General features: G+C 46.1%; 1 protein-coding gene across 12 annotated transcripts in view; it reads left to right on the forward strand.

The window, feature by feature from the left end:
- slmapa (sarcolemma associated protein a) overlaps window positions 1-26,085 on the forward strand; it is a 49,826-nt gene extending 23,741 nt beyond the window's left edge. For 2 of the 12 annotated variants that reach the window (XM_086200245.1, XM_086200241.1), the window contains 22 exons: window positions 339-375; window positions 3,070-3,132; window positions 3,231-3,326; window positions 3,434-3,505; window positions 3,981-4,121; window positions 4,218-4,355; window positions 4,525-4,693; window positions 4,902-4,952; window positions 6,991-7,137; window positions 9,289-9,354; window positions 11,124-11,183; window positions 11,406-11,471; window positions 12,057-12,137; window positions 12,610-12,669; window positions 12,893-13,018; window positions 13,396-13,470; window positions 13,582-13,682; window positions 14,381-14,585; window positions 14,911-15,028; window positions 16,912-17,083; window positions 17,371-17,505; window positions 23,719-26,085. In XM_086200245.1, the coding sequence (XP_086056371.1) occupies window positions 339-375; window positions 3,070-3,132; window positions 3,231-3,326; window positions 3,434-3,505; window positions 3,981-4,121; window positions 4,218-4,355; window positions 4,525-4,693; window positions 4,902-4,952; window positions 6,991-7,137; window positions 9,289-9,354; window positions 11,124-11,183; window positions 11,406-11,471; window positions 12,057-12,137; window positions 12,610-12,669; window positions 12,893-13,018; window positions 13,396-13,470; window positions 13,582-13,682; window positions 14,381-14,585; window positions 14,911-15,028; window positions 16,912-17,083; window positions 17,371-17,505; window positions 23,719-23,814 (2,275 nt within the window). In that variant the 3' untranslated portion in view covers window positions 23,815-26,085. Of the gene's footprint in view, window positions 1-338; window positions 376-3,069; window positions 3,133-3,230; window positions 3,327-3,433; window positions 3,506-3,980; window positions 4,122-4,217; window positions 4,356-4,524; window positions 4,694-4,901; window positions 4,953-6,990; window positions 7,138-9,288; window positions 9,355-11,123; window positions 11,184-11,405; window positions 11,472-12,056; window positions 12,138-12,609; window positions 12,670-12,892; window positions 13,019-13,395; window positions 13,471-13,581; window positions 13,683-14,380; window positions 14,586-14,910; window positions 15,029-16,911; window positions 17,084-17,370; window positions 17,506-21,057; window positions 21,146-23,718 lie in introns of those variants that run through there. The other 10 variants (XM_086200235.1, XM_086200234.1, XM_086200236.1 and 7 more) reach the window with 10 other exon arrangements.
- Window positions 26,086-26,585: the final 500 nt, after the last annotated feature.

Genomic DNA, 26,585 nt, shown 5'->3' on the forward strand with positions numbered 1-26,585 from the left:
CATCATTCTCCCTGCGTGAGGGTCATTGTATCCACAGAAGTCTCTCTTTATGTTTTTTTTTTTCAATATCATCGAAACTGGAGCCCTGCTGTTTTTGGTGGCTGTGTTGCTAACTTACTGTGGCAGCTGCATGTAGCACGAGAGATTCGCTCGAGTCTACGAGATGGTGAGCGACGTGATTGGAAAGTGTGTGGCAAGACCTTCACAGGTGTTTAACGACTGCAGCTGAGGTAGACGAGGTTCGATTGTTCACATCAACTGTTTCTTTTTCTTCTGTCACCTTGGTTACTTCCTGCTGTTTCCATGGTGACAAACTGTTTTCTCCTCTCTTCTTTCAGTGTCATCCAGGCTCCATTACCACTACCTGTAGACAAGGTAAGAACGAAACGTTCATATTAAACAGTTTTATTTTAAAAAAAAAAAAGTGTCAGATTTTTGTCATCAACTGGTGGCATTTGTGCGTGCAGTGTTTTGTGCTGAAACAAAAAAAGTGATTTAAATAAGAATGAATTCTTGACTTGGAAGGCAGAACCTGCATGATTTTTGCATTTTACAGTGCATCCTGGAGGTGAGCTGGAAACAGTCCCACTGTACATTGCACTCAGGTGGTGATGCTTCCCAGTCAGCTACTTGTCATTGGCTGTTCCGGCATATCGTAAATGGTTTAAAAATATGCGTGGCTTCTATCCAGTCAGTAACATAGAATTATACGTAAAACCCCCATGTGAGGAGGATCTGTTCAGACCTGCCTGAAGCCAGGAACACCCCTGCAGTCGTCTGTGAGGGCGAATCAGAACCAACATCTGCTCTCTAGCATGGGGCCAGCATAAGTTGTAATTGCAGCTACACACACACACACATGCACAGTGGGGTAGTCAGCTGATTGAGGAATGCTGGGATTGCAGACGGTTTTTGCTGCTGCACTACAGATTTCTTTCATATGGTTCAGGGTAACGTCTTTTTGTTTTTTCTGCCACTGTTTAATCTGAGGGTCTTGTGGTTTTGGGGGTCCCCAGAACAGTTTTAAGCGTTTCTTCACCAAAGCACAAACATTGATTTTGTACGTGGCAAGTTCTGTGCGTCAGGTCTCCTCTCTGTCCATTGCTGAAACTGGAGGTTAGTTAACCAGGGTTAGACAGGACGGAAATCCCCAAAAGTGTATTTTGCCTTTCAGGTCCTCGCAAATGCATATCTTTTGCTCACATACAGGCTTTCCCCTGGCCTGTCACTTCTTTGTGACTGCAGAGCTCAGATGGAACCAGCCATGTGTATTTAGCTCGAAGCTAATCCTGTCCACCTGCTAACAGCAGGGAAAGTCCTCACAAACGTCCGTCTTCCATCTCTCGAGTGACGAGCCAACAGTACGCTCAGCAATCCACAGACTTTGATTTGAGTTTAAAAATAACAAAACAAATTATAAGTCTGGTTCAGATGATGTGCTTTTTGGACAGTTTTGCTGTTCTTGCTGCCTCAGTTAGCTTGAGGCTAAATACGTGTGGCCGGCTCTTCCTGACTTGAGGAGTCTGGAAGAGGAGATGCAGGAGGGAAAACATTTTCAGGAGCTCCAGCTCACACCTGTTTGTTAGTACTTGAAAAGCAAAACACACTTTTTGGATGAAGTGTTGTTTGTATTGTGTTAACACGTTTAAGGTCCTCCTTTCGCCGTGGATGACTCACGCAGATGTCTTCAGTTATTGTGTCCATTAACACTTTTTTTTATGTGGGATACTGGTTGATGAACATTAACGTGGCTCCCCTTTTAAAAGGCGCCCACCCATTGTTTATTTTTTTGCAGTAATTCTGTGGAGCAGGAGGTTGTACTGATTCAAGCTGCCTGAGCAGGATCTCAGTCATATCATCTCAACTCACCATACCAAGTCACAACAATACATGGCGTGCAGTCCAGTTATGTGTTCCTGTATTTTAAAGGAAAGCTCCTACTGCACTGATCACATAATGCAGGTGTTACGTTGTTGAATATGGAAGGTTTATTGTCCGTAATGCACTGTATTATAAACTAGAATGATGGCTTTGTTTAATGCCTCGCCCTGTTCTGTGTCTCCTAACAGCCAGAACAACAGGGCCTCAGTGTAACCTGTGTGAGGAATGTAGGCTGGAGCTGATGGTGTGTGTGTGTGTGTGTGTGTGTGTGTGTGTGTGTGTGTGTGTGTGTGTGTGTGTGTGTGTGTGTGTGTGTGTGTCAGGGAGGAGCTGTGATTAGATTTGAACCACTTCTCTAACATAATTAAGTGTCTTAAAGCAAGATCCCCACATCCCTTGGGTCTCCACTCACTCCCAGGTTGTCACATGGGCTGACAGTGTCAACGTGACGAACAAGCGATTTTTGGATAAAGCGACATTCTTTCCTTGTCACTGGATTTTACTAAGTAAAGAAAATATGATTATGTACATCTTCTTTCTGCAGCATCGGCATGAGGCGCAGCAGCGTAACATTATTGAGAATTGTGATGTCTGATAGGATTGTCTTTGGCCTCTCTGGGTAATTTACAGTACTACAAACTGCACTGAAGACACTTTTTTATTGCAGCTCTCACAGCCTGAACTGCTTTGCTAAAAAGGTCTACTTTTCTGCGATGTACTTGAATGCACTTTGATAATTCAGTTAGAGAAGAGACACCAACACGCACGTGTAAATGTGCTTTTTATTTCAATACAGAAGGAGAATTTTAACTTTTGAATATTTTTAAATTTATTTCAAGATGCGAAAAAGAGGAATACAAAAATATAGGTTTTTCGATTGTTTAAAAAAATCAAATATATGATTAGATTTAAACATGGGTGTTGTTTAGAATAACAGATGGACAGTCTTTGAATTGTGCAGAGGAAACCCTGCGTGTATGCATTCCTTTTCTGGCCTCAGGTGTAGCGTCTGTTGTGTAGACTGTGTTGGGTGACATCGTTTTCTGTTGTGTGGTTTTATATATTTGCATCTTATGCTTTTCATCTCTGAGGTTTCTCATTGGTCTGTCCACCTGCCATTCAAACTCAAGGCTGATGGAATTCTGTGAAAGTGTCAATAAGTGACCATGACGTGTGTGTGTTTTCAAGGTTGCAGCCAGCACTCCCAGTATGTATTCTCAGGAACTGTTCCAGCTCTCCCAGTATCTGCAGGTAACACACTGACACCCATTGGTCATTCTGTGAAACTGCAATACAAAATTGAGCAGTAAATCGGTAAATCCTCCTTTGTTGCTTCTCGGCTCTGCCAGGAGGCCTTACACAGAGAGCAGATGTTGGAGCAGAAGCTAGCCACCCTGCAGCGTCTGTTAGCCACCACTCAGGAGGCCTCCGAGAGCAGCTGGCAGGTAGGAAATACCTTCATCACACCTTGACATGGATTTCTCGTCAGTTTAAAAACATGATGAACCCATATGTCCTACACTGCTGTAAACGGAGGGGTTTCCTCCATCAGGCTCTGATCGATGAAGACCGCTTGCTCTCGCGGCTGGAGGTGATGGGCAGTCAGCTACAGGCGTACTCCAAGGTAACATGCTGCTGTCTGCCTGGTTTTGGTTTGTTTTTTTTAGTCATAGAACACTGCACTGTTTATTTGATCAATTAATCAAGTGATCTGAAGAGTTATTGTGCCTTATTGGTCGAAATGTTATGGCTTAAATTGCATAGAACAATATTTCAAATGCAAACCTTTTAGTGCATTTAATATCCAAACAGCACTGTGTTCACCGTTATGGAACCTAGTCAGCAGGAAGTTGGCCATACAACCTGTGATTCAACAGAAGATGTGACATTTCATGTTCAGCCCACATTTCAAACCCTTTAAATTCCTTAAATGTTCTTTTGTATTCGTTATGTTAAAAAGACCCCCGATTAGTCGCACGGTGTCACATTCAGCCTAGAAGAGCAGCATTTGCACAAAGGTTTTTTTTTTTTGTTTGTCAAAGGAACTTTCATCCACTTTAAAGATTCTCTGCGATTCTTGTCCGTACCTCTGCCTACAGTCTCAGACAGAAGAGGGGATGCGCAAGGAACTCTTGGCTCTCCAGGAGGACAAACACAACTACGAGACGACAGCCAAGGAATCTCTGAGGAGGGTCCTGCAGGAGAAGATCGAGGTCGTCAGGAAGCTGTCAGAGGTGGAGGTAGGAAAGCCAAATTTCTCTTTCACACTCACACACACGCAGTTATGGACCTTTGATATTAGTAAAACCAAAACAATATTTTCCCCTACCCTGCAGCGCTCGCTCAGTAACACAGAAGATGAGTGCACCCATCTCAAGGAGATGTCTGAGAGGGGCCAGGAGGAACTTGGGGAGCTCGCCAACAAATACAACGCTGCTGTCAATGAAATCAAGGAGCTCACTGACAAAATTAAGGTGCTTGGCTGTAGTTTGATAACGTTGGAGGTGGTATGTGCTTCAATGAGTCTGCAGTGTCGATGAGTCTTTTTGTTTGTGTCTTTTGTGTCCTTTTCTTACCTATTCCCTCTTTTGTCCACTCCTTCCTAATCTCCCCACTCTCCACTCTTCTCTTCTTGACTTCCAGGCGGCCGAGGGTCGTCAAGAAGAGCTGACGCAGCGAGGAGCAACAGAGAAGAGAGAGTTGGAGCTGCGGATTGAGGAAATGGAGGAGAAGGAGCAGGTTCTCCAAGCTCGAATTGAGGCTCTGCAGGCTGACAATGACTTCACCAATGAAAGGCTGGCTGCTCTTCAGGGTACGCACACATACAAACACACACCGTCCTGCCCTAACATTTAACAAGCTAACATGCTACGGCATCCTGCTTTCTAATCACTGTCAACCTCTTGGTTAACACGGGGAACCATAGCAACTCGCTGAAGGGTCAGAACAGGACCTGTGGAGGGCCTCAGCTGGGGCTTCTGTCAGTCATGGCTTCTCTCTGCTGTCGTTGTTGTTTGCAGTGCGGTTAGAGCAGCTACAAGAGAAAAGCATTAAAGAAAACAACAGCTTGGGTGAGTCTATGTGTGTCTGGTCTGCTTTGGGACACTTTTCGTCTGTCTATGGCCACTAACTCCACTTCCTCGTCCTGCATGAATTATGCATGACAATTTCCTGCATCATGACCACATAACTTCCTGTTAATTGTTTGGCTTTCTTTGTTCATTGGTGTGCTTCTGTCCATCAAGTCTGGTTCTTCTTCTTCAGGTTTGTTCTTGTTTGCAGTAGTTTGATGCTCTGGTCCTCAGTTGTTCTCTAATTGAGCAGGCAGGGGATTTGAATTAACCTTCAGTTGAGAGGTTCTTGAGAACAGTGAGATTATTAATGATAATACATTTGTCAGGAATTTCAAAAGGCTTAGGAATCACCCCCCCACCCCAGAACCATCAAGATAGCCAAACTGGCAACAGGGAATTTTAAAAAGGCTGTAATCATAATCCCTCCTTAATAAATGTATTGAAATGTTGAAAGGATTCTCTAATGTAATAATTCGAGCTTCAGTCTCTCGCTAGAATTTGTCTCTTAGTAGGTGGCAGTTCGACCAGTAGCGGGATTCAGGCCCATTCTTCCCACGTCGATATTTGAGTTAAAATCCGAGAACCATAAGTTCTAATAGGTCTTTATCATTAACCTATCTGACTTTGATAGACGCAACCGAGTTTGGAGGCAAAGCAAGGCTCTATTAAGAGCCTTATTTACATCGTTTAACAAACAGCAACAGCACATGTACTAAGGATACAGCGGTGCCAACGCTGCCAAAATATATCAAGTGTCAGAATGCAGAAGAGATCAAGTCACTGCGATGACTGATAAGACTGAGGAAATGACAGGAGTTAGAAGTTTGCTGATCGCAATTTCACCATCAGTTCCACAATCGGTGTTCCTTTAACCATTCCTGATCAAGTTTCGTTGTGCAAAAGTAGGCCCACGCAGCACTGACGCACTGTGGTTGTTTTGTGTGAGTGGGAGCAGAGTGCAGTGATGGCGTAGAAAAGGCCACGTGTGACTCGGATGTGTGAACATTTCAGCTTTTGGCTGCCAGCTGCAGCAGTTTGGTCTCCTCAGAGGAGAATGAGTGCCTACAACATCCCAACATAGATGAACTAAATGACAACGCTCCTTTTCTTCAGAGTAGATGGAGGTTGTGGCTGTGGCCTGAGAGCTACTTGTAGCAACAGCCTGACCGCTTCTTCATGCCAGCATAGACCTGTTAGTATTTTACAATGCGTGAAAGTCGGGGGAAAAAAACAAAAAACAAGTGAAGAGGAATTTACAAGCTCAGCTGAATGTAGTTAGGTTCAGATCTAAATCTTGGTGTGCGTGGAGAACTGGATGTTCAGGAGGCATCTCCTCATCATCAGGTTCATGCACTGAAGAAGCTCTCTGGGCTGCACGTTTTTGGCCTCGTTGTGCCTGAGGATTAAAGTCATTCTCTGCCGGATAATACTGTACTGGTGTGGCTTGTTGAGATTTGTAATTGACCTAATTGGGATGGTAGTCATTCTACAATTTGGGTGTTTGACTAAATTGCAGTAGTCTTTTACCTTTTTGTGAAGGAGTTGAGATTTTCTTTTCTAAACCTATTCTTGTAATTTCAACTTTGTTCACCAAAAATTGCCGGTCCAAGCCCCCAGGGTCAGTGCCAGACTTATAACAAGGCTTCAAACGTGTGACTTCTGAAAGACGCTGTTGTTTCTGTAAGCTCTGGGTGTGGCTGGCTGCTTGGGAGGAGACAGGTTGTCTCAGGAACACGGTGGCTCTCCGTCATGTCTGAACGCTGCTTGTTGGGCTTTCTAGATACCTTGGTTGTTTCAAACTGTCCATCCCTTTGTTTTTCCTTCCTCTGGGACAAAGGAGGCTTCAGGCTCCAGACTTCTGGTGAATGATGTCAGCACTTAATATGAATGCTAGAGGTGACTGTCGCACTGCGCACTTTGCCACAGTAGCCACTTTGTGAAGGAACTTGCCATCCTTTTAGAGTCTTTACTGAACATGTGTTTGGCTGGTTAAGTTTAGACAAATTGGTCTATATGTGATTTGGTCACACGACAGATATCGACACTGTCTCCCACGGACCGGTAGAGGAGCCTGTCGAGGACAAACAAAACCTGCGGACACCTGAGAGCCAGGCGGAAGACGAGGATGAGGAGGATACAGACACCGATGATGGTGCAGTGGGTGAAGATGGAGATACGGATGGTAGTTGGCTTGATTATGATAATAACTGTTAGTTTTTTGTGCTTTACCAAGTCTGGAACAGTGATAATTCCTCAAACATCTGCATGAGTTTAGACACGCAGAGTCAAATGCAATGAAAGTGAACAACGGAGTTTAATACTCATACACCTCTTCCCACTGAACTCACGGAGCAGGTGTTTCAGACCTGGGAAAACCCGCCAATACAAGCAGGTCCATCCTGTTCTAGTGGTGAGGTGGCCAGCTGCAGCCTCTGGTTTTCCTCTGGTGCGCCGCGTTCAGCATCACAAATGCAGTCACTGCACCTGACGTTGTTTCTGATGGATTCTCAATCGCAGTCTGTTCATCAAACTCAACAACGACTGACCGTCGTGAGCGCTGCGCCGCTTGGACACAGACGGGCTGAATTTGTAGCTGAAATGTCTTGAAAGTTACCAGCGGAGGCCACAGGCTTTCATTCTTCCATCGTTGATCATTTGTTGATAGCGGAAGCAAAGCTCAGCCTTCGTTCATCAGGGTTGCGTGTTCCTATCACTGCTAGGGGAATTGATGCTGATTAGGGCTGCTCCAGTTCCAGAAAAAACCCGGGTGTAAGTGGGTGTTTTGGCCAGTGGGAATGGGGCTTCTGCGTTAGAATAAATAAAATAAAAATCAGACCCTGATCATATTTGATGAGACAAAATGGTTTATGTTTTAAAATCTTAGTTATCTCTAGTTCCTCTGAAACATTGTTCATTTGCTAGTTTTCAAATCACGTCTTTTGATTAGTGCTTCAACTGTCGTCTGCTGTGCCTCAAAATGCCATCAGTCTAAACACACGGCTCAATAACTGGAAATGATGTGCCGTTGCGTGCTGGCAAACGCCTGAAATGGGCCTGGTTGTGGTGCAGTGAGTCACGTTATAAAACAACGAATCGCTGAAACAATCACAACTCTGGCCGATTCAAAACTCGCCAGAAACTTCAGGCACAAATAGAGCCAGCTCTCTGCTGCATGTATGCTATGGTAGACCTGATGTTACGAGTTTTCCTGCCTGCCTTCACTGTTGAAGAAAGACACGACTGACTTGGCTCCCTCTGATACGAGACCAGCTGAAGGTGCTGCGCCGACTTGTTCAACCTGACCGAAGAAATCAAATGATTATGTTGCTTTTCTCAAAATTTGGTCCTCAAAGACCCTCAAGGGAAAATGTAATGTCAATCATCAGAGGTGATTCTGTGTTGGAGGTGTTTCACCTGAGGTCTGTGCTTGTCTCAGTTGTATACTAATACCTGACGAAGGACATTTGCAGTCCAGGAGAGACTTTTGAAGTTTAATCTTTAGATTTTGTGGAGTTCTTTGGCTCACATTTTTTAGTAGCATGTTGACCGGTAGATGTTCTGAGACATTTGAGGGGGATAATCTAGCTGTAGAAGATTATGGACATCAGATCTGTCTGTCTGCTCTCCACCTGTCCACATCGTTCTGCCGTGTGTTTCAGAACTGCTGTAGTGTGTCTTTATCTGCCCGAAAATACTTCCAGCTTTGACTTCTGCTCTGTTCATTCAGCATCTCATAAGTTCTTTTCTGCTTCTACCTGCTTCTGTTTGTCATTTCTCCGTCATCCCTGCCTGCCCTCAGGCTCGTTGTGTCTCGTCCTTTCTCATACAGGATTGGATTTTAAGAGCAGATTTTGAATTCGAGCCACTTCGTGATTGTGCTCCTGTGGCAATACGGCTTTGAATTCTGCTTATCAATTCCAGAAACTCTAATCTTAGACTCTTGCAGACACAGAGCTGAGAGTACACACAGCATACGAACTATGAAAACCCTAAGAAGTGTGGGTAAATATTTCAACACTGAAATATTACAATTTTTAAAAAATTATTACTTAGAGGCCCATCTAACATGAAGTATTTTCTGTAGTTTTGATGTCGCAGTGTATCAAAGTACATTGATGTTTATAGAACTTCTTGTAACGAAGAATTATACTCAAAATGGCAAGCTCACTCAGTCTGTATCAAGTAAAAAAAAAAGAAAAGAAGAAAGGATTACCTCAAACATGGTTCTAATAAAAGAATGGCATTGATAAGCAGGATCAGTGAGGCCTAAGCTAAATACCCAGCTCCACGCTGCTAATCATGTCAGTAACGTCAGTCTCTGTGTTTCTATCAGACAACTGTCATGTTAACAACAGTGGAGGAGACTCGACTAGAATCCAACAGTTGATTGAGTGTCCGCGTGAGTACAAATATCCATTCATGCTGTGTGCTGCTCCGTTTCCAAACACACACACACACACACACACACACACACACACACACACACACACACTGTTTCTTTTCAATGCTTTTCTTCGGAAACTCATTTTTGCCCAGAAGAGAGAATGATGCTAAAAGTACAAATGCTAAGGAACTGTTGCCAAATTGAATTTATGAGATTGTTGATCAGACTTGATTGATATTTGAATGTATTTTTCATTTATTTTTTTCTTTTAAAGTTTCATCTTTATTTTTGTCCATTTACTCGGCAAAGTTGGTCCTAATTAGATGGGTTTTTGTCATTTTGAATGGAATTTTTTTCCAAACGTTTTTGTTTCTTGGTTGGTGGAAATGTGCCTCCGTACATGCTTCTGCTTCAGAGGAACGGTGCTTCGACCGCGCACTCTGAGCTTCGTCATCACTGTGTGGAAGTAGAAACCCAGTAGGATGACCAGTTAGGACACTGGTTTTGGAAAGGCTTCTTGGGGTTTTGAGGGAAATTACTTGTGAAGACGAGTGTCTTTGTGATGTCGTCTGCACATGAGTGCTTCTGTCACCGCTGCTTGTGACCGTTTAGAGGCTGTCTTTCTCTGTAATGGTTTTACTGGCGCTTTGCTCATTTTTTTTTATGGTGTGACTGCTCAACCACTCAACCACTGCTGTGGTTGAGTCTGTCACGTCAACTCTGGCTGACTGTTTGGTTCTGGTGCACTCCTTGTTTCCTCTGCAGCAGATCATCCTGTTTATCTGCATGCTGCATCTTTGTCGCTGTCACCAGACGAGTTCACTCAACTCCTTTTTTTTCTCTGGAGTTTCTGTTGTCCTGTTCCTCCTTCCTTTGCCTCCCATCTTTTTGCTTGGAGCGAATTTCTTTCGCAGCGTTTCTAATAACCAAAAGTATGTGGAAACTTCCTTTGCCTGCTCTTACCGATACTCTTACTGATGCTGGACCATTTTCCCCCTTGGCTGCAGTGACATTCGCCAGCACCTGCCAGTTTAATACAGGTGTTGCTGGTTGAGCCTCTTCCTGCCGATGAGGCTGGTAGCGGTCATTTTCAAAACCCATGTTGCTGGCTGATGTTGCGCCTGTCTTGTGTTCTCGAAGTGCCTTTAATGCGGAAGTGCAGTTGATCTGAATGCATTCTGACTGGCTGCCAACCAGAAGAGCTCTGTGGAGAGCACGGACCTCCACCACCGTCCATAGAATGTTCCTGGAGAAACTGATTCATCAGGTCTGGTCAGGTCTAAGATGGAGGTGAAAACAACCTCCTTGTTGATGGGGATGAACTGGAGTTCTCTTTTCTTCTGACAAGGGAGGAGCATTTGGCTGAAAATGGAAGAAGATGATTTAATTGGAGTTGAGCAAAATTATTAGAGTACAGTTATCAGAGTATTGATTATTGCACATCCCAGTATGTGTGGTCAAATACACCTCTGGTAATTTTGGCTCTGTGTTTATGTATATATGTGTTTAAAAAAAGAGAGAGAGAGAGAGTCTACCTTATATGTTCACATTCATTTCTACTATCTTTTGTTTAAATCTTGAATTCATAGTTGTGTTTTTGGTTTGGGGGGGGGGGGGGGTTTGACAAAGATTGTACAGTTTGGGCGAGAATATCTGGTAGTCCTGTTGCTGTTGGGTTCCGTGCTGCCGCTTTACCTGCAGAACCCCAAAGGTTATTTTAATTTGTGTACAGTTTGACAAGCTTTGCAGAGTTATTCCTCTGGTTGTCTTCTTCCTCTCTGCAGCCGTCAAACAGCTGAAAGAAACTGTAAGCTCCTCAATCCACAAGCTGGCCAACTTTGATGGTAAGGACAACTCGCCCAGCTTTGATCAGAAAGCAGTCTCACGCTGTGCTGTCTGGTGTCGATCTAATTCACTGTAAAGAGCAGAGCTTGAACTCCACTGGATGGCTGAATTTGTGAAGCGAGGAGATAAAAAGTATTAGATTTACATGAATGTGAAATCTTTCTCCCACGAACATGTAAAAAGTGAGTCCTGAGTCCTTGTGTTTGTTTATATCTGAGCAGATGCTCACCTACAGAACAACCAGACAGCAGAAGACGACTTCCTGGCCAGCCCGAACCGACTCAAAGGTAAAGAACACACACCTACGCTTCCGTGTTCCATCTCCATGCTTTATGTATGCTGCCATCACGCACCGGCTCCGTGCTTCGTTATTCCAGCGTTCTTACAGCTTCGTACAGCATGTACCGTACATGGTATTTACAGTCAGACAGTTGCATTGACTGACTTCACAAAAGGCGAAACTGCTGACCGTGAGAAAACCTTCAGTACTTCTGACCTTTGGCCTCTGTCTTTGGGTTAGGGTTAGTTGGATGTAAGGGCTTGCTGTCCATTTGATTCTCTTTGGACCCATACAATGGTCCAGCATTCCAGCACAAATCCTCAACCATAGAAGCAACTTTTAACTTAAATTGATGCACACAAAGGACACACACACACACACACACACAAACTGTGTGAATGGTGCAAAATCTGCTCCAAGCTGCCGCTGATGTTTTTGTTAAGCAACCTGCTGAGCCTCATAAACCGGAGTCACTTCACTACACACTCCTGTGTGTTGGTGGACGTACACTCAACTCTGTGTGTGTGTGTGTGTGTGTGTGTGTGTGTGTGTGTGTGTGTGTGTGTGTCCGTCCGTCCGTCCGTCCTTACAGGAAATCAGATGGATGCCAAAGAGTCAGACATGTCAGACACTCTGAGCCCCAGTAAGGACCGCAGCAGTGACGACACGTCAGGTCAGTGAACATCACACCGAATCAAGTTTTCACTCTGGTCTTAAACTCACCGCCTGTCTCTTTAGCTTCCACTCTGACCGGCTGTCGACTTTGTAACAATAGTGTACTCGTTTCTGCTCGGGGAAATAAGTATCTGCTGAAATTCTAAATTTTGCTGCTGTTAAAAGTCGTGCATCTGTCTTCCAATTATTTCCCCATGGAAGACATCGTTGATGATCTGCTGAAGACTGAGTAACATATTTTGACATGTTTTTACTGATGAGTCAGAGAAGTTCATCATGGTTGATGACACTCACTAATCAGACCAAACAAGAGATTAAGGTGCTGTTACATGTGTTTGATAGGACAAATGATTGTAATTTCTTGTTAAATAACTATTGTCTCCAATGATTAGTTGATGAATGTTCATCATATGAATTATTTTTGAATGTGAAAGGATTTTATTCATTGTTTGTTTTGGGGTTTTTTTAAGATGGCAACATGGACGACCAGGACCTGAATGAACCACAGAACAGAGTAGCACTTCTCAAAGGTAACCGTGGCAATTTATAGCTACTGTTTTGTCCTCTGTCCCATACTGACCATGAGCTGACGTGCCAAATAACTTTGGTAATACAGCAAATGTCCATTGGGGGGAGATATTTAGACATGGTAGTTGCTGCAGGTTCTTGAAATTGCTTTAGAAATGGAAATAAATGTTCACAAATGTGGCATTTCATGTCTGTGAAGAAGTTGTAAAACTTGTGTGTGTACAGCTGAGTTGCATCGGGCTGGCCTAGAGCCTGGAGACACGGAGCAGGTCATCCACCACCTCCACAGAGAGCTTCTGGAGGCCCAGGAATTAGCCAACACTGGCAAACAGAAATGTCTGGAGCTACAAGGTAATTAAAACCATCTCTCTTGTGTCAACACACAGATTCTGTTGGATCTGTTACTGGAGCCTAAAATTGCAGCTGATTTGCATTTCCTTCCAGTTCAGATGACTTTTTGAGTAATTCAGAGGGTAAGACCCGCCTCTGCCTCTGAGCAGTGAATTAGCAGGTCAGAGGCTAAACGTATAAACAGCAGAGGAGAGTTAGCAAAGGAAGATGTAATCAAAAGGAAAGAAAACACGTATGAACAGGTTCTGAAAGGCCTTTTTTTTTTAAGACATTTGTTTCAAATAACCCCCCCCCCCGTACTTTTACATTACATGACTGTGTACCAGATCCATGAGATGATAATGATCTGTCTGTCTGTCTGTCTGTCTGCTCTGTAGCTCTGCTGGATGAGGAGCGGAGGATTAATTCTCAGCAGACTGAAGAGTCGACCAAGCAGATCCAGTACCTGCAGAGTTAGTACACACACACACACACACACACACACACACACACACACACACACAGGTGAGATGCTACACACACGTACATGTCTTAATCTACCTTTATTTGTTGTGTGTGTTTAGCTCAACTTGGGAAACTGCAGGCTGACATGGAGGCACTGAGGGAGCAGAGGGAGAGCACCATCTGCAGCACCAGAGAGGAGCTGTACTCTGCCCAGGAGGAGGTACCTGTCCACTCCTTTCTGACTCCTCCTAAAGCCTGGTTTATGCTTCTGCGTCGCGTCGACGCTGTGCCTACGCTGTCACTGAGCATTTATAGTTCTGCGTCGAGGGAACGTGTTGCTCTGCAATTCACCGCCAAGCCGCCAGGGGGGTGTGGCTTTGTCTTTGTATTGTTTACGGGGGGCTCTTGTCGGATTCCTTGGTTTTCTTCCGGTCACGGACAACAATTCACACGCGTAGAGGAGTTGTAGAGGTGGTCGTACTTGCGCACCTCCTCGATAATCCTTTCTTCAGCTTGGTCCATTTTTTCTTGGAGCTGTCACCACAGAAACTTTGAAAATGGCGGTGTTGTTACTGTGCTGCGACCATAGGGCTGCGACTGAACCGAAAATTCCGTTCTGAGCGGATTTTTTGGAGGCGCGTGTCAGGCTACGGTGTAGGGTCCGCGTAGGGGTCTGTGTTGACGCCGTACCTACGCCATTGACGTGACGCAGAAGCATAAATCAGGCTCAACTCCTCCTGACACCCCCGGGGCCTCTGTATCCCCTCCGTGACTCCCCAAGACTCACTTTCACACCATTTTTCTTTTTGCTGGCCATCCCGTGCAAAGGCTCCAAAAACCTTCTATTCAAGCATTGCTGTACGCGATGTTCTTGGTCATATGACACGACTGAGCCCCGCATTGTGTTTCTACGGTCAGATTCTCGTCCTGCGGCATGCCATGGAGGCGGCCACGGCTGAGCGGGAGCGGGAGATCACTGCCCTGCAGGACGACCTGGGCAGCGTGCGATCTGAGCTGGAGCACTGGAGGAGCACTGCTGCCAAATATGAGGAGGAGATCAACCGGCTGCAGGAGGCCTTCACACAGCATCAGCAGCAGCAGCACAGTACCAGTCAGCTGCAAGGTGTGTGTGTGTGTGTGTGTGTGTGTGTGTGTGTGTGTGTGTAGTTGCTTCAAAATGCAGACAACTTTTCCAAATCTAGATGGCAATGCTGTTTATTTTACAGATTTCATACTCGAAGCACCTCTGTGTTATAGAGAGACGAATGCTGACCAAACCAATAAAAGCATCAGAACAAAAGCTATGAAAAGTACTGAAGACAATGTAATCAGGAAAGTCTGCAGGACAGCTGTGTGTTCAATAACACACAGCTGTCCTGAAAACAGGATTTTTCTGCTCTTGAATATTAATTAAATCTACACTTTTGTCCTCTCCCACCCTCTCACAGGGGAGTGCGTCTCATTGCAGCAGCGGTGTGTGTGTTTGCAGCAGGACTGTGACGCCCTGAGAACTGAAAAGAAAGCTCTCATGGATAAACTGCACCGCCTTGAGTCTGAGTTGAGCAGGTACACGCGCGCGCACACACACACACACACAAAGGCTCAAACACTCACACACGTAAGAAATCTTTCTCGTGATGTTGAGTTCTCTCCTGCAGCTATGGATTCCCCCCCCCCCCCCCCCCCACGGCAAAAAAGTCTTGATGTGAAAGAACCGTTCTAAATCTTTTTTTTTAACACACAATCTGAATGCTATCCGAGCAAGCTAGCGTTTCATATTTCGCTCCCTAAACCAAAAGGGGCCACGTATTGCCAGAATGTTGGGGTTTCCACTCTGATTGTTAGAAACAATGAAGTTTAGCATCAGCCCATGCTGCTATTTGCTGAAGGTCAATTTATGCTCTCTTTTAACAGCCACATGGTCTCGAGGTTGGTGATAAGATAGGAAACACAAAGAATGTCCCCTGTAGGGTAACTGGCCTGTGGGTGGCACAGGACAAGACTCACTCTGCAGCTCGAAACACACTCACTGACACTGGCAGCTGTGTGAGAAGCGGCACACAGGCAGTGTGTCAGGTGAACGCAGCTCTCAGGATCAGCTTTGCTATTCCCACTCATTAATCAGCATTCATAGGATGCGTGAAGGGGTGGCAGATCTGGTGGAAACAGCTCTTTGACTCGAAGAATCTCAGGTGGGTCTGACAGATGATTTGGACCACCCTGTCAACCCTGAGTGAAGGACGGCTGACACGTGCGTTGTCAAGTCCGCAGGTCCTGACAGGTTCAAATAATTAGATTCCACCTCTTAAGAAGGACAGGAGAAAACGGGGTTTCCAGCTGAGTCAGGCAGAAAAGGATGAGCAGGTGACGGCTGACCCAAGCAGACCGGGCAGTCAGCAGGTCCACTAACTGAAGCTCCATGGCTCATTCAGTTCTGACTGTTCTCCATGGAGAGAAAACATTTTTCGCATTTAATCGAAGCTGAGACCTCAGCAGGCTTTTATGTGCTGTGCCTGTTTCTTTTAGTTTCCAATAAACTGTATTGGAAACTATGCAGTACTTCTCATTAATATCGTTGAATGCACCACTTCAATAAAACTGCCGACGTCAGAAGGCTTGTCAACTGCAGTAAAAATGTCAGTCCAGCTATTTAAAATCAAGTTTTTCAAAAAGATGGTATCTTCAGTGAAACTACGTTGTTGTGTTACACAACTGCTTCCATGAGCAGATGATGTTTCAGAGCCCAGTGAGTAGGAATTTCCCCGTGAGGTCAGAGGGGAGGCTTTCTGGTCCAACATCATGTCCCATCGCATCACAATCTTTGCTGTCAATACATTAATCCTATTATTCAACACATGCGTTCCCAGATCAGCGTAAACGTTAAAGACAGATGAAGTTGGAGTCAGCAAACGGAGCAGGAAAAACCCCGTTACAGGAGCCGGAGGTTCTCCTCGTGTGCTCATGGTTGTCTCTCCTGACCTGTCCTCACAGCAGGGTTCATCTTCTAAGTTCTACATCTTATGAGTACGCTTGGACTCAAGTGTACACCTCCTTTTCAAGCATAAAGATGTGTGTTGCATCTGTGAGCATATTCTGTGTTTTATACAACATTTCCATGGCAAAGGTTATCATTAAGTTTTGGAGATATTTGGGTTTGTTAAACATGATCACTTGTCAGACTGGCACATAACCGGGGGCAGCCTGGTGGAGAGGACAGAATAAAGTTCAGTTGGAGGAGATGGAGGTGTGTTTTTGATTTGACTTGAGGTTCCAAGAGTTTGCTTGTTTTCTACTGAAAACTGCTGACTGATGGGTTCGATGAACATTTTCCCAATTTAATCCTTCTGTGGGAAATATTCGGATTTTTAAAGATGCTTTTGTTTTGTTTGTCATTGTAACATGCTGTTGTTGAATGTGTTTTGACTGGACATGTTTGTGGGTTTGTGCAGCACCAGGGAGCAGAGTCTGGTCCTCAGCAGCAGTCTGGAGTCACTGGAGAAGAGAGAGGAGGTTCTGCAAGACAAACTTGGTTCTATGGAGAACCAACACCTGCAGGACGCAAGCAGGCTGAAGAGCCAGCTGGACCAGGCCCAGGCCCGCACACATACACTGCAGAGAGAGGTAGAACACGACGTGACCGCTTGCAGTCATAATGCTACGCAGTTGTCTGATTTCCATTGACGTATTTTGAAATATTGAATTAGAAAAGGTTGTCAGAAACAACAAAATGTGGAAAAAATGAACTTACTTTTGAAAAAAACAACAACATTCCAACAAGTCTGTTTTATTGGGTCCAAAACAGTTGATGGAAATGCACCTAATGCACATTTCCCTTCTTGCAGCATGTCCACACTTCATTTTGATTTGCTTGAAAATTGAATGGAAACACGTGTGTGTTGTATGTGCAGTATGAAGACACGCAGTCCCAGCTGAGTGACCTCCGTCAACGCTATGAGAGAACGGAACAGGAGAAGCTAAATATTCACCAGGAGCTGGAGCAGTGCAGGAGCAGCCTGAAGCTGCTGCAGGACAAAACCAGCTCTGTGAGTACACACACACTCACACACACTCAAAGACTCGAGGTTACAAAATTCCACCGACACGGACTATTAGCTTTAACTAGCGCTGTAGCTTGCCAATCTTTAGGCCATGTTAGTATCTATGAGTCCTGACCTCCTGGGTGGAGGAATTCATTCATGCTATGGACTCCAACGCTCTCATTTGCAGCGATCATTGGATGAGAGCTTCAGCTCATAATCCCTCAGTTTTTGCTGCACTGAGTGTTGCTTTCCCTGTTTACCACCCAGAAATAAGTCGGCGTTGTTAAACATCTGGTTCCCTCACCTCAGCCCGTGGGTTTTTTTTCGTGGTGGTTCATGCTAGCACAAGAAACTATAACTTGTAGTTCTACACCATCTACGTCTGTAAATGCCAAACCCAAGGAATTCAAAGTTTTGAGCTGATTTCAAATCGGTGCTCACTAGCAAGTGGCCAGACCGGACTACGGAGATGGTTGCTGACATTCAACATCTTCACGCCAAGGCAGAAGCGATGGAGGTCGTAGTGGTGATGTGGAAGGGATGCATCTGAGGTGTGCTTTGCTCATAGCCTAGCATTAGCTTTGTACCCCCACTGATTGATTGTACGCTTCAAACATCATAAAACATTGTGTTCATAAGGGAAGAAGATCTTGGGAAACATGTAAGTCTCATAGTGTTGTTAGGCTTGTTGTATGACTGAGTTTATTTTCAGCGGTAATCCAAAATCCAACATTAAATCCCATCGGTTCTTGGCCGAGGGGACTCGTGACCATGCTTCCCTCTAATCAGGTCTTTTTCTTGCAGGTGAGTAGCTGTGCTCAACCAAATAGCTTCTGAACACTGTTGGATTTTCCACTTGCATAGTCAGTCCAGGTTGCACTTCCTTCGCTGCTGTAAATGTCGGCACCAGACCAGACTGGGCTGGTGAACCCTGAATGTGAAGACTTGCGTTGATATCAGGGACCAGGATCACTTGATCAGGACAGTCCTATGAAACGTTGCTCTGTGTTTGCTCACCTTTGAATCCAGAGGGTTTGTTTTCCTGATGTTACTCTGCTGTTTGGGTTTGCCTGTGAAATTTGAATGCAGTAGCAGACTTGTTTTGGCCGATGTGGACTGTAGCTGGAATCCACCCATCACTCCCAGTCCACTGCCTGCCTCCTCACTGCTTCCTTTCTAATGTGAACACAAAGCCGTGTCATTAACCAGTGCTGTTAGAATTTGATGAGGATCAGGCCTTCAGTCCCGCTGACTAACAAAGGACTGAAAACAACAACCTCTGAGGTCACAGAATCTCGTCGTCATGATAATAATCCATCACAACAGAATGATGACCGCCTTCGCTGAGGTGATTCCAGCGCATCGCAGTAGCATGACACGTTAATCATCGTAGAAACTGTTCTTTTTTTATTGAGCTGAACTGATCATCAAGACAAACATGTTTCTCATCTGAGGTGACATCATGTGACATCACTGCCTCTCCTGATTTTTGTCTCTGCTGCCGTGAAAAGTGAAAATTGGATGTCAACAGCGAGGCAGAGCAGCCTCCTCCCTCTCTTACCCCCCTCCTCCTCCTCCTCCTCCTCCTCCTTTTCTCTCGTATCTGCCTGTCTTCAGCACTTCCTCCTCCTCGGTACTTGAACGTCAGGTTTTGTTTACCCAGAATACTGATCCAGGGTCACAGGACTCGATTGAGCAACTTCATTTTAACAGACATGTTGTTCTCTTGGTTACTGTCGGACCAAAACGTTTCCGAATCTATAGAGCCAGAGGAACTGCCAAGTCCCTTTAGCACCTGTTTTACTTGTTTCCATCTTCAGAAGCCAATTCGTCTGATGGACTCAAAAAATGAGATTTGACAACACAACTTCAGTCGCTGGAAACAAACACAGAGTTTGTGATTAGATGTCAGAGAGTCTGATGGTCAACAGACAGTCTGCTGAGATGAGCTGGTGGCAGCTGTAGATCCTCTTTTTCACGTTCGTGTGGACTCCCGCCTCGCTCGTTCACACGCTCTTGTTGTCGCTCATCTTTTTAAACGAGTCATTATCCATCAAGAAAGCTGAACTGTGTTTGCGATACTCGTACTGACGCACCGAGCGCTGAGATGGGCACTCCAAACTGGGCCTGAACAGCAGGTCCTGTTGCCCTCGCACAGCTCCTCTTGGATATATGGTGACCTGGATCGCTGATCACCTTGAAGAGCAGGTTTACTGAAGTTCCTCAGGAGCTTCTTGGTCCCCTGAAGTCTGCAAATAAGACCCGAGTCTTCTGAGATGAGTCATTCTGTAATTTTGGCCTCACCAAGTTAATCGTGGGCATGCGGGAACAATGTGATCACAAAGAAGCGCAAGCGGATGACGGAACGGGCAGGAAACAAATCTGTTGGCAGGAGAGAATGATGTCCATCACAGTTGACGTCGAGTGCCCTCGCCTCTAAGTCCAGTGTTGTTGTCTTTTTGTGGTTGAACACCTGAAAGAAGGATGTGTTCTACAGCAGGAAATACGCCAGCAAATATCACACCTTAGATAAACAAGTGGCTCAACAAGGCCACAGAGTTCGCCGCAGACGTTTCACGCCGGCATGGCGGTTAAACAGAAGTGCAAAGCTAAATGTGGTGATATGAAAATCATGCAACAAATTGGCTTTGTACTTCCAACAAATCGTAGGTGTTTGTTGGTGAAGATTATGAACAAAACACGCAGATCTCAACTTTCGTCTGCAGAAAATCAGACAGTGAGTCAACCAAAATTACACAGCAAATTCCCATTGGCTTTTGTTTGAAGGAACCATGGCAACGCAAACTTCCTGGTTCTGCCGGATCCCTGCAGCGCTCTGTCAGCTCCTGCACGTTTTTCCTCTCGTTGGTGGACTTGGACCCCGTCAGGTGCCCTCAGTTTCAGTTTGACCTCCCAGTGCGGTGTTTTTGATTTGACTGTGTGCACCCCTGTGGGTGTGTCCTCTTAGTATCAAGCGAGTAGACGCCACAGTGATGACGTCATTTGTGTATTACAATGCAGTGTTGAACGACCGCAGCAGGGTTTTCTCCCTAAATCCTGTCGGTGTTTCTTGCTCGGTTGTATTGTGTTGTGATGCCACTGTTCTCCCAGAGTTCAGCAGTTAGCTTGGTGAGTACAAAATGGTCGTGACTGACAAACATAAGAGACCACATGGAAAAGAGCCATGTTGCAGTAACCTGGAATTGCTCTTTAAAGTCCGTTATTTCCTGCCGAAGTCCTGCCAGCAGTTGATGAGCTGGAATCCAACCGAACAGACTTGGTGTTGGAGCAAAGCCGGGTGCTGCTTGGCTGTTGTGGTGATTGTGAATGTGCCTGTTGAAGGTATGATGCTGTTGCTTTGGTGAAACGCTTGACACCATACTGGACACAAGCCTGTCTTCCTCTCTCTCTCTGTCTCTCTCTCTCTCTTCCTCTAGCTGTCTGTCTCTTTCCCCCCTCCCCTCGCTGTAGCTGCTCCATCCTCCATGTTGGTTTTGGTTGATTTGCCAGCTGATTTCTTCTTATTCCTCTCCCCCCCCCCCACCCCCCCTCTAGCCATCCATATTGCAGCCTGTCCAAGCCATATTCATGGGCCTTGTCCTGGCTCTGCTCTACTGGTGTTTCGGCCAGTTGTGGTAGAAAGGTACACACCGACATGACATCATCATGTCTCTCTTTTTCTGTGCGTCTCCGTCTGTCCATCAGCTGTGGAAGGAAAGATAAGAGAGGTGAAAACGTTGTCCTGGTCTGAGATGAATTCAGGGTTTTGGGAAGATCAGGACACTCTGATAGCAAACTCCATCAAGCCTGAGGAGCAACATTTGTCCTTGCTGAGATGAGTTTGTGACCTCTTCAAGAACACTTCTAGTTCTTAAAAACATTGGAGAGGTCCAACTTTACAAGCTGGCCGAAGTAAATTCTCAAGAGCGTGGGTCTCCGTGACGAGGACGTCCAGTAGTTCCATAGTGCAGTGTAGTAGTATAAGTAGTACTCTGTAACACCTTGGGACATCAAGCTGCCGCCGTCGGGAGCGATGTTAATCTTCCTTTGCATCGTTAGTGTGTACTTTGCTCCATGCCTGTAGAAAATACATTTTTAACAAATTAAAGATTAACTTTAGTGTCCCAAGTTTAATGGATCATGATGGCGCTGCTATTACACGCGTGTCAAACCCTGAATTCAGGCGAGCAGGACACTTGTGTCACCTCTACGACTTGTCTGGGTATTATCTTCGTCATCTTCCTCATCACAGTTTCCTGTCTGCTTCCTGGTTGAGCATCTCTAACCGCATGGCTGCCGTCACCTTCACTCTGCTTCTGCTCTGCTAACACGACAGTTCCCCACCCCCACCCCCACCCCCCAGTAACGACGAAGGACACTCCAGGATAGGACACCTCAAGGCCTGCTGTTAGTTTTCTTCACTCTTCCTGTTTTCTTTTATTTTCTAGTTGAGGCAGGTAAGTGCTTCCTCTCACTCAGGTGTTCATCTCGGTAGATTAAATGAAGTCACGGTTCTGTTCACACCAGGAGTGAACGCACGGCCAGAGGGATCCCATCACAAGTGCGCAGCTACCGATGGATGCTTTTGCTCTTAGAAATGCGCCTCAGCCTCCGTCTTGAGTGAAGGGGTCCCCCCCCCCCAGACGTAAACACGTGAATGCCGACGGGTGTTTGACTGTCACCAGCGTCTCTGTCACAGGAGTCCATTTGTGTGCACGCCACTCAAACGATGCAGAGATGAAATTATATCAGCTTTGTTTTTCGCTGCCGGTTGTGCCAAAAACCCATCCGAGCGTAACGATCACGTTCATTCTGATTGAGGTCTGAAATTGAAAACAGGAAATGAAGACGGTACCGAGTTTCAGATTCTTTGTTGGCTTGTTGGAGGCGAACCGCATCCTCCAGTTAGGCTCCGTGGGTTTATCAGGCATCGGGTCGTACTGAGCTGAGTAACGCAGAACGTCAGCCGAGGAGGCGGCCCGGTGGGGTCCAGACCACCTCTGAGGGATTGGATCTGGGTTCACACCCGAGCCGTTTCTCCTCGTGTGGTCCGTCTGGACTTGTGCGGAGTGGCAGCTCAGGTTCTGTTCCAGTTAAGTTTCCACCAAGTTGGTTAAATACCCGGATGGGAAGTGGACAAGTCTGAAGCTCGGGAGTTGAGAGCGGGTCCTGTCCTCAGAGCCGTCCACCTGTGATGGGATCCCTCAGGACCGGGCAGACCCGAACCGGGTCTCAGTCAGGTGAAGGAGATTTCTGACTGAGAGTTGAGAGAAGGTGACAGTGAGCCGGGTAGCCGAGAATAGAAGACCAGCGCCGGTCAGACAGGACTCGCCCCTCCAGCCTGCCTCCCTCACTCACCCCTGGCTCTCCCTCCCTCAGTCAGAGTTCGTCATGTTTCTGGGTCCATGCTGCGTCCAGTCTGCTGCCTGATCTCATTTTTGACTTGATTTGACCTGCTTACAGGTTTGGTGGCTTCTTTTTTTTTTTTGTTCTCCATCTTTGTTTCTGTTTTTTTTTTTTTTTTGTCTTGCCTCTACGTTTAAACTCCCACATCTTTGATTAAACCCATCCGTCCGCCCTGTGTGGTGCTCGCCGCTGGCTGCTGGCCTGTTTGTTTGAGCTCATCCCACCAGTGTTTCCAGTCATTCGCTGAGGGAAACCTGGGCTGAACGTTTGTGTTTCTCTACTCAGGTAACTGCCTCGGCCCGGCTCACTCTGCTGCATCTGCTTGTTTTTTATTTTGCCCTCTGTTTTTGTTTACCTCTACCTCTCTGGTACAGAGCTGTTGAAGTCTCAAAAGATTATATATTTATTTACTTTTATTATTCTGTTTTTTAAGTCATTATCTTGTGTGCAGGGCTTGTGGGGAACATGCTAATTGACCATAAACCCACATGCAGCGCACCGGCACGCGGCAACGTTACGTCGCTCAAACGGACTCGCTAACGACGCGCGTGCCAAAGAAAGAGAGAATAAATAAATAAATGAATCATCTTTTGAATCTTCATGAACTTTCTGTCCCTCGTATCTTCATCCTCTCTCTCCTCTTCATTCTCTCTGATTTCAATCTCGATCCAACTAAAATTAAAAAAAAAAAAAAAAAACTTAAACGTGATGCAGTTGACTAACTTGATTTTCTTTGTCGCTGTTTTTCTGTGTGGCTTCCGCGTGCGTGCGTGTTTGTACGTGTGTTTGTGTGTCGTGTCTCCGGAGCAGAGCGGCTGGAGCCCCTGGATGCCGGTCATCGCGGTGATGGTCGCTGTGACAGCAGCCGTCCTCTACCCCAACCTGTCTAAGAGCAGCTCCACCTAAGACGGACAGAGGAGGGAGGGAGGGAGGGGCGGCGCCGTGAGGAGAGCATCACTGCTTTACTTGTATAAAATCTAATTGTACATAATTGTAGAGGGAATATTAAGGTTGTGGTTTCTACAGAGATTTCAGATGCGTCTTGGTTTATTCTGTTTTTTTGTGGGGGGGGGGGTCTGTGGCGGAGTTCTGTTGTTTTTAAAATCTGCTCTCTCTCAGCTTTGGTGGGGGCTTTTCAGTTTTTTGTCTCTCTGCTGATTTCTGAGTAACAGTTCATTCTTGAGCCGGCCGAGCTTCCACACCAACGTTCCCACGGTGACGCTCTGTTTCCCGCCGCGAACGAGCGGCGCGAACGCGACACTTTCCAGCAGCTGCGGTCCAGCCTGGCGGAGGTCATGACCCACAGTGACACCTCAAAGAACTCATTTGATGGAGCGAATCGGTAAAAAACAAAACAACCTTTTCACCCGAAATTGAGCTTCTGAAAACAGCGGGTTGGGAAGCTGGAATGGTAGTTTTTCTGAAGCTAACGTGAGTCGAACCTGCAGCCTGGACAAATACCAGTGAAGAGACCAGGACCTGACGCACAGCCGCCCAGCGCAGAGTCGCTTTTATTGAAACGCGCTCAAAAAAAATGTCATCTGTGCAGTCGAGTTTCAGCAAGTGGGAACCTCCCTGATCTCAGTTACCCACTGGTGCGAGTACGCGGGAGGATCTGTCGTCCTGCCGATGTTCATTCAGATTCTGACTCACGCCACCAACGAGGCTTCGTGTTTCTGCTGTCTGGATTCTCCGGGGAGCGCTCACGTTGGTTCCGCTTTGGGAAGCGCGGCTCGGCTCTGTCCTGGTTTTAGTCTTCCATGTTGGATGTCTAACATGGTGTTTTGGTTCTGTTTCGTTTGTCCGTTGGTTTTTGAGGGACTGGGGAAGGGTTTAAAACTTGAAGCCAAATTATTAAAAAAAAAACAACACAGATTTATTTTCTGTTTATCTTTTTTTTTTTGTCATTTTGAGGGCACAGAAAATGGGGCTCAAAGTGCCTCCGATGTAATGAACACCACCGTTTGTGTATGTGTTCGTGCGCATACACACACTTCCACACACATGCACATGCTGTCTCTGAGAAATGCACACACACAAACACGCACACACACACACACACACGCTCAATGTATCCGCCTGTCGGGCGGCATGTCAGTGCCGGAGGCGGAGGGAGGCTCGTCTTCGCCAACCCCAGCACTTTTCCACTGCTTCTCTTGGCCGCCTTCAGTGAGCGACGTTAGCTCGAGCCCTCGACTGAAGCTAAATGCAGCGTTATCCTAACGACTCCTGTCAGCTGGGAGGGGGGGTATTAGCCACGCTAGCAGCTCTGAGGAAGAGGGGGGTGTGAGAGGCCACCTATTTGGTTCAGATTGAAAGGAATTCAGGTTCGTGGTCCCCTGAGGACGAACCGTCACCGTCTGACCTCTTGTGTTGTGCCTTTAGCAGGTCAATACGAGCTTCTCCAGTGAAAAAGATACCTGAGCGGTTAGCATTAGCATGACTGCTGGTCCCAAGAGTGACCCTTTAGGAAATTTGAAAAACTGAAACATGCATGTAAAAACACTTTGAGGAATAACTGGACACAAAAAAAAGAATGAAACTTTATTGAGAAACATCCCTCAGTCGAATGAACCATTAAAAGGGCTCTGAAGAAGACTGGAGGTTGCGCTAATTGTTAGCGTGAGTCAGCAGTATCTTGAGGTCGTAGCATTCTGTGCTAGGCGTGGAACCACACGGCGTCTCGGAGAACGCCTGCACATCGAGGCAGCAAGGCACAAAGTTTAACAAACCTTTTTTGGAACTCTTCTCACCACTCCAAAATGGCCGCCGTGACGACGTCACCTGCTCCGCAGGTCGGGCGTCAGGCTTCCGCCGAGTTGTTTTTAAGCAAACGTTAAATAACAATTTCAAGGTGTGTGCGTGTGTGTGTCGATTCACACTCTGGACTCCCGAGTAACGTTTGTCATCGTTTGTGTACTCTGTCTTGTCTCTGTGTTTAAAAAAAAAAAAGAAGTAAAAGACAACAAATATTCCTGATGTTTAAAGAGAAACACTACAGAGAGAGAATTGTAAAATAAAATGTACTGAATGATGTGCTACTAGACCTATTTTGTTAAAATTGTTTAGAGATATGAGAGGGAGCTGTGTAGAGGATAAGATGATGTATTGAATATGCAGAGCAATGTTTGGATTAAAGTTGTAGCAAGCTGACCCACCAAACCAGCATCCGCCATCTTTACTCGCCGTCACCTGACCTGCTGGCCGTCAGGGATACGCAGGCGCCCCCTAGCGCCGCCCCTGAGAGCGCCTCCGTCTGTCCCTGGCGTTCCTGTAGCGTCGCCAGCCTGCACTGTGTTTTTCCTGTGACGTGTTTTGAGTTTTAGGTTTTTTTCTTCTTCTTTCTGTTGTCTTCGTTACTGCGGGTCGATCGTTCGCGTCGTGTTCACCTGGCGTATTGCAAATTTGCAGCGCTCCTGTCGCGTGTCGCAAGGGGTCACCGCGTGCAGTTTCCTACCTCGGCGTGTGTGGAGCTCTCAGGGCCGCCGCTGCTGCTCTGAACACGCCAAGGCTTGGAAGGTCTCGGGCCATCAGGACGTGGTCAGTCAGAACTACTGGACTTGCTTTGAAACCGGTCGGTTGGCGAACGGTGGATTTAAACATCTGCCAACGTCTCCCTGCGTAAACGACAAAGATGGAGGATCCCCAGATCAACACACCGATGTGGTCACACACTG

This window comes from Aulostomus chinensis, chromosome 3 (genome assembly GCF_037954235.1).
Source record: "Aulostomus chinensis isolate RoL2024-O1b breed Wild chromosome 3, RoL_Achi_v1.0, whole genome shotgun sequence".
NCBI lineage: Eukaryota > Metazoa > Chordata > Actinopteri > Syngnathiformes > Aulostomidae > Aulostomus > Aulostomus chinensis.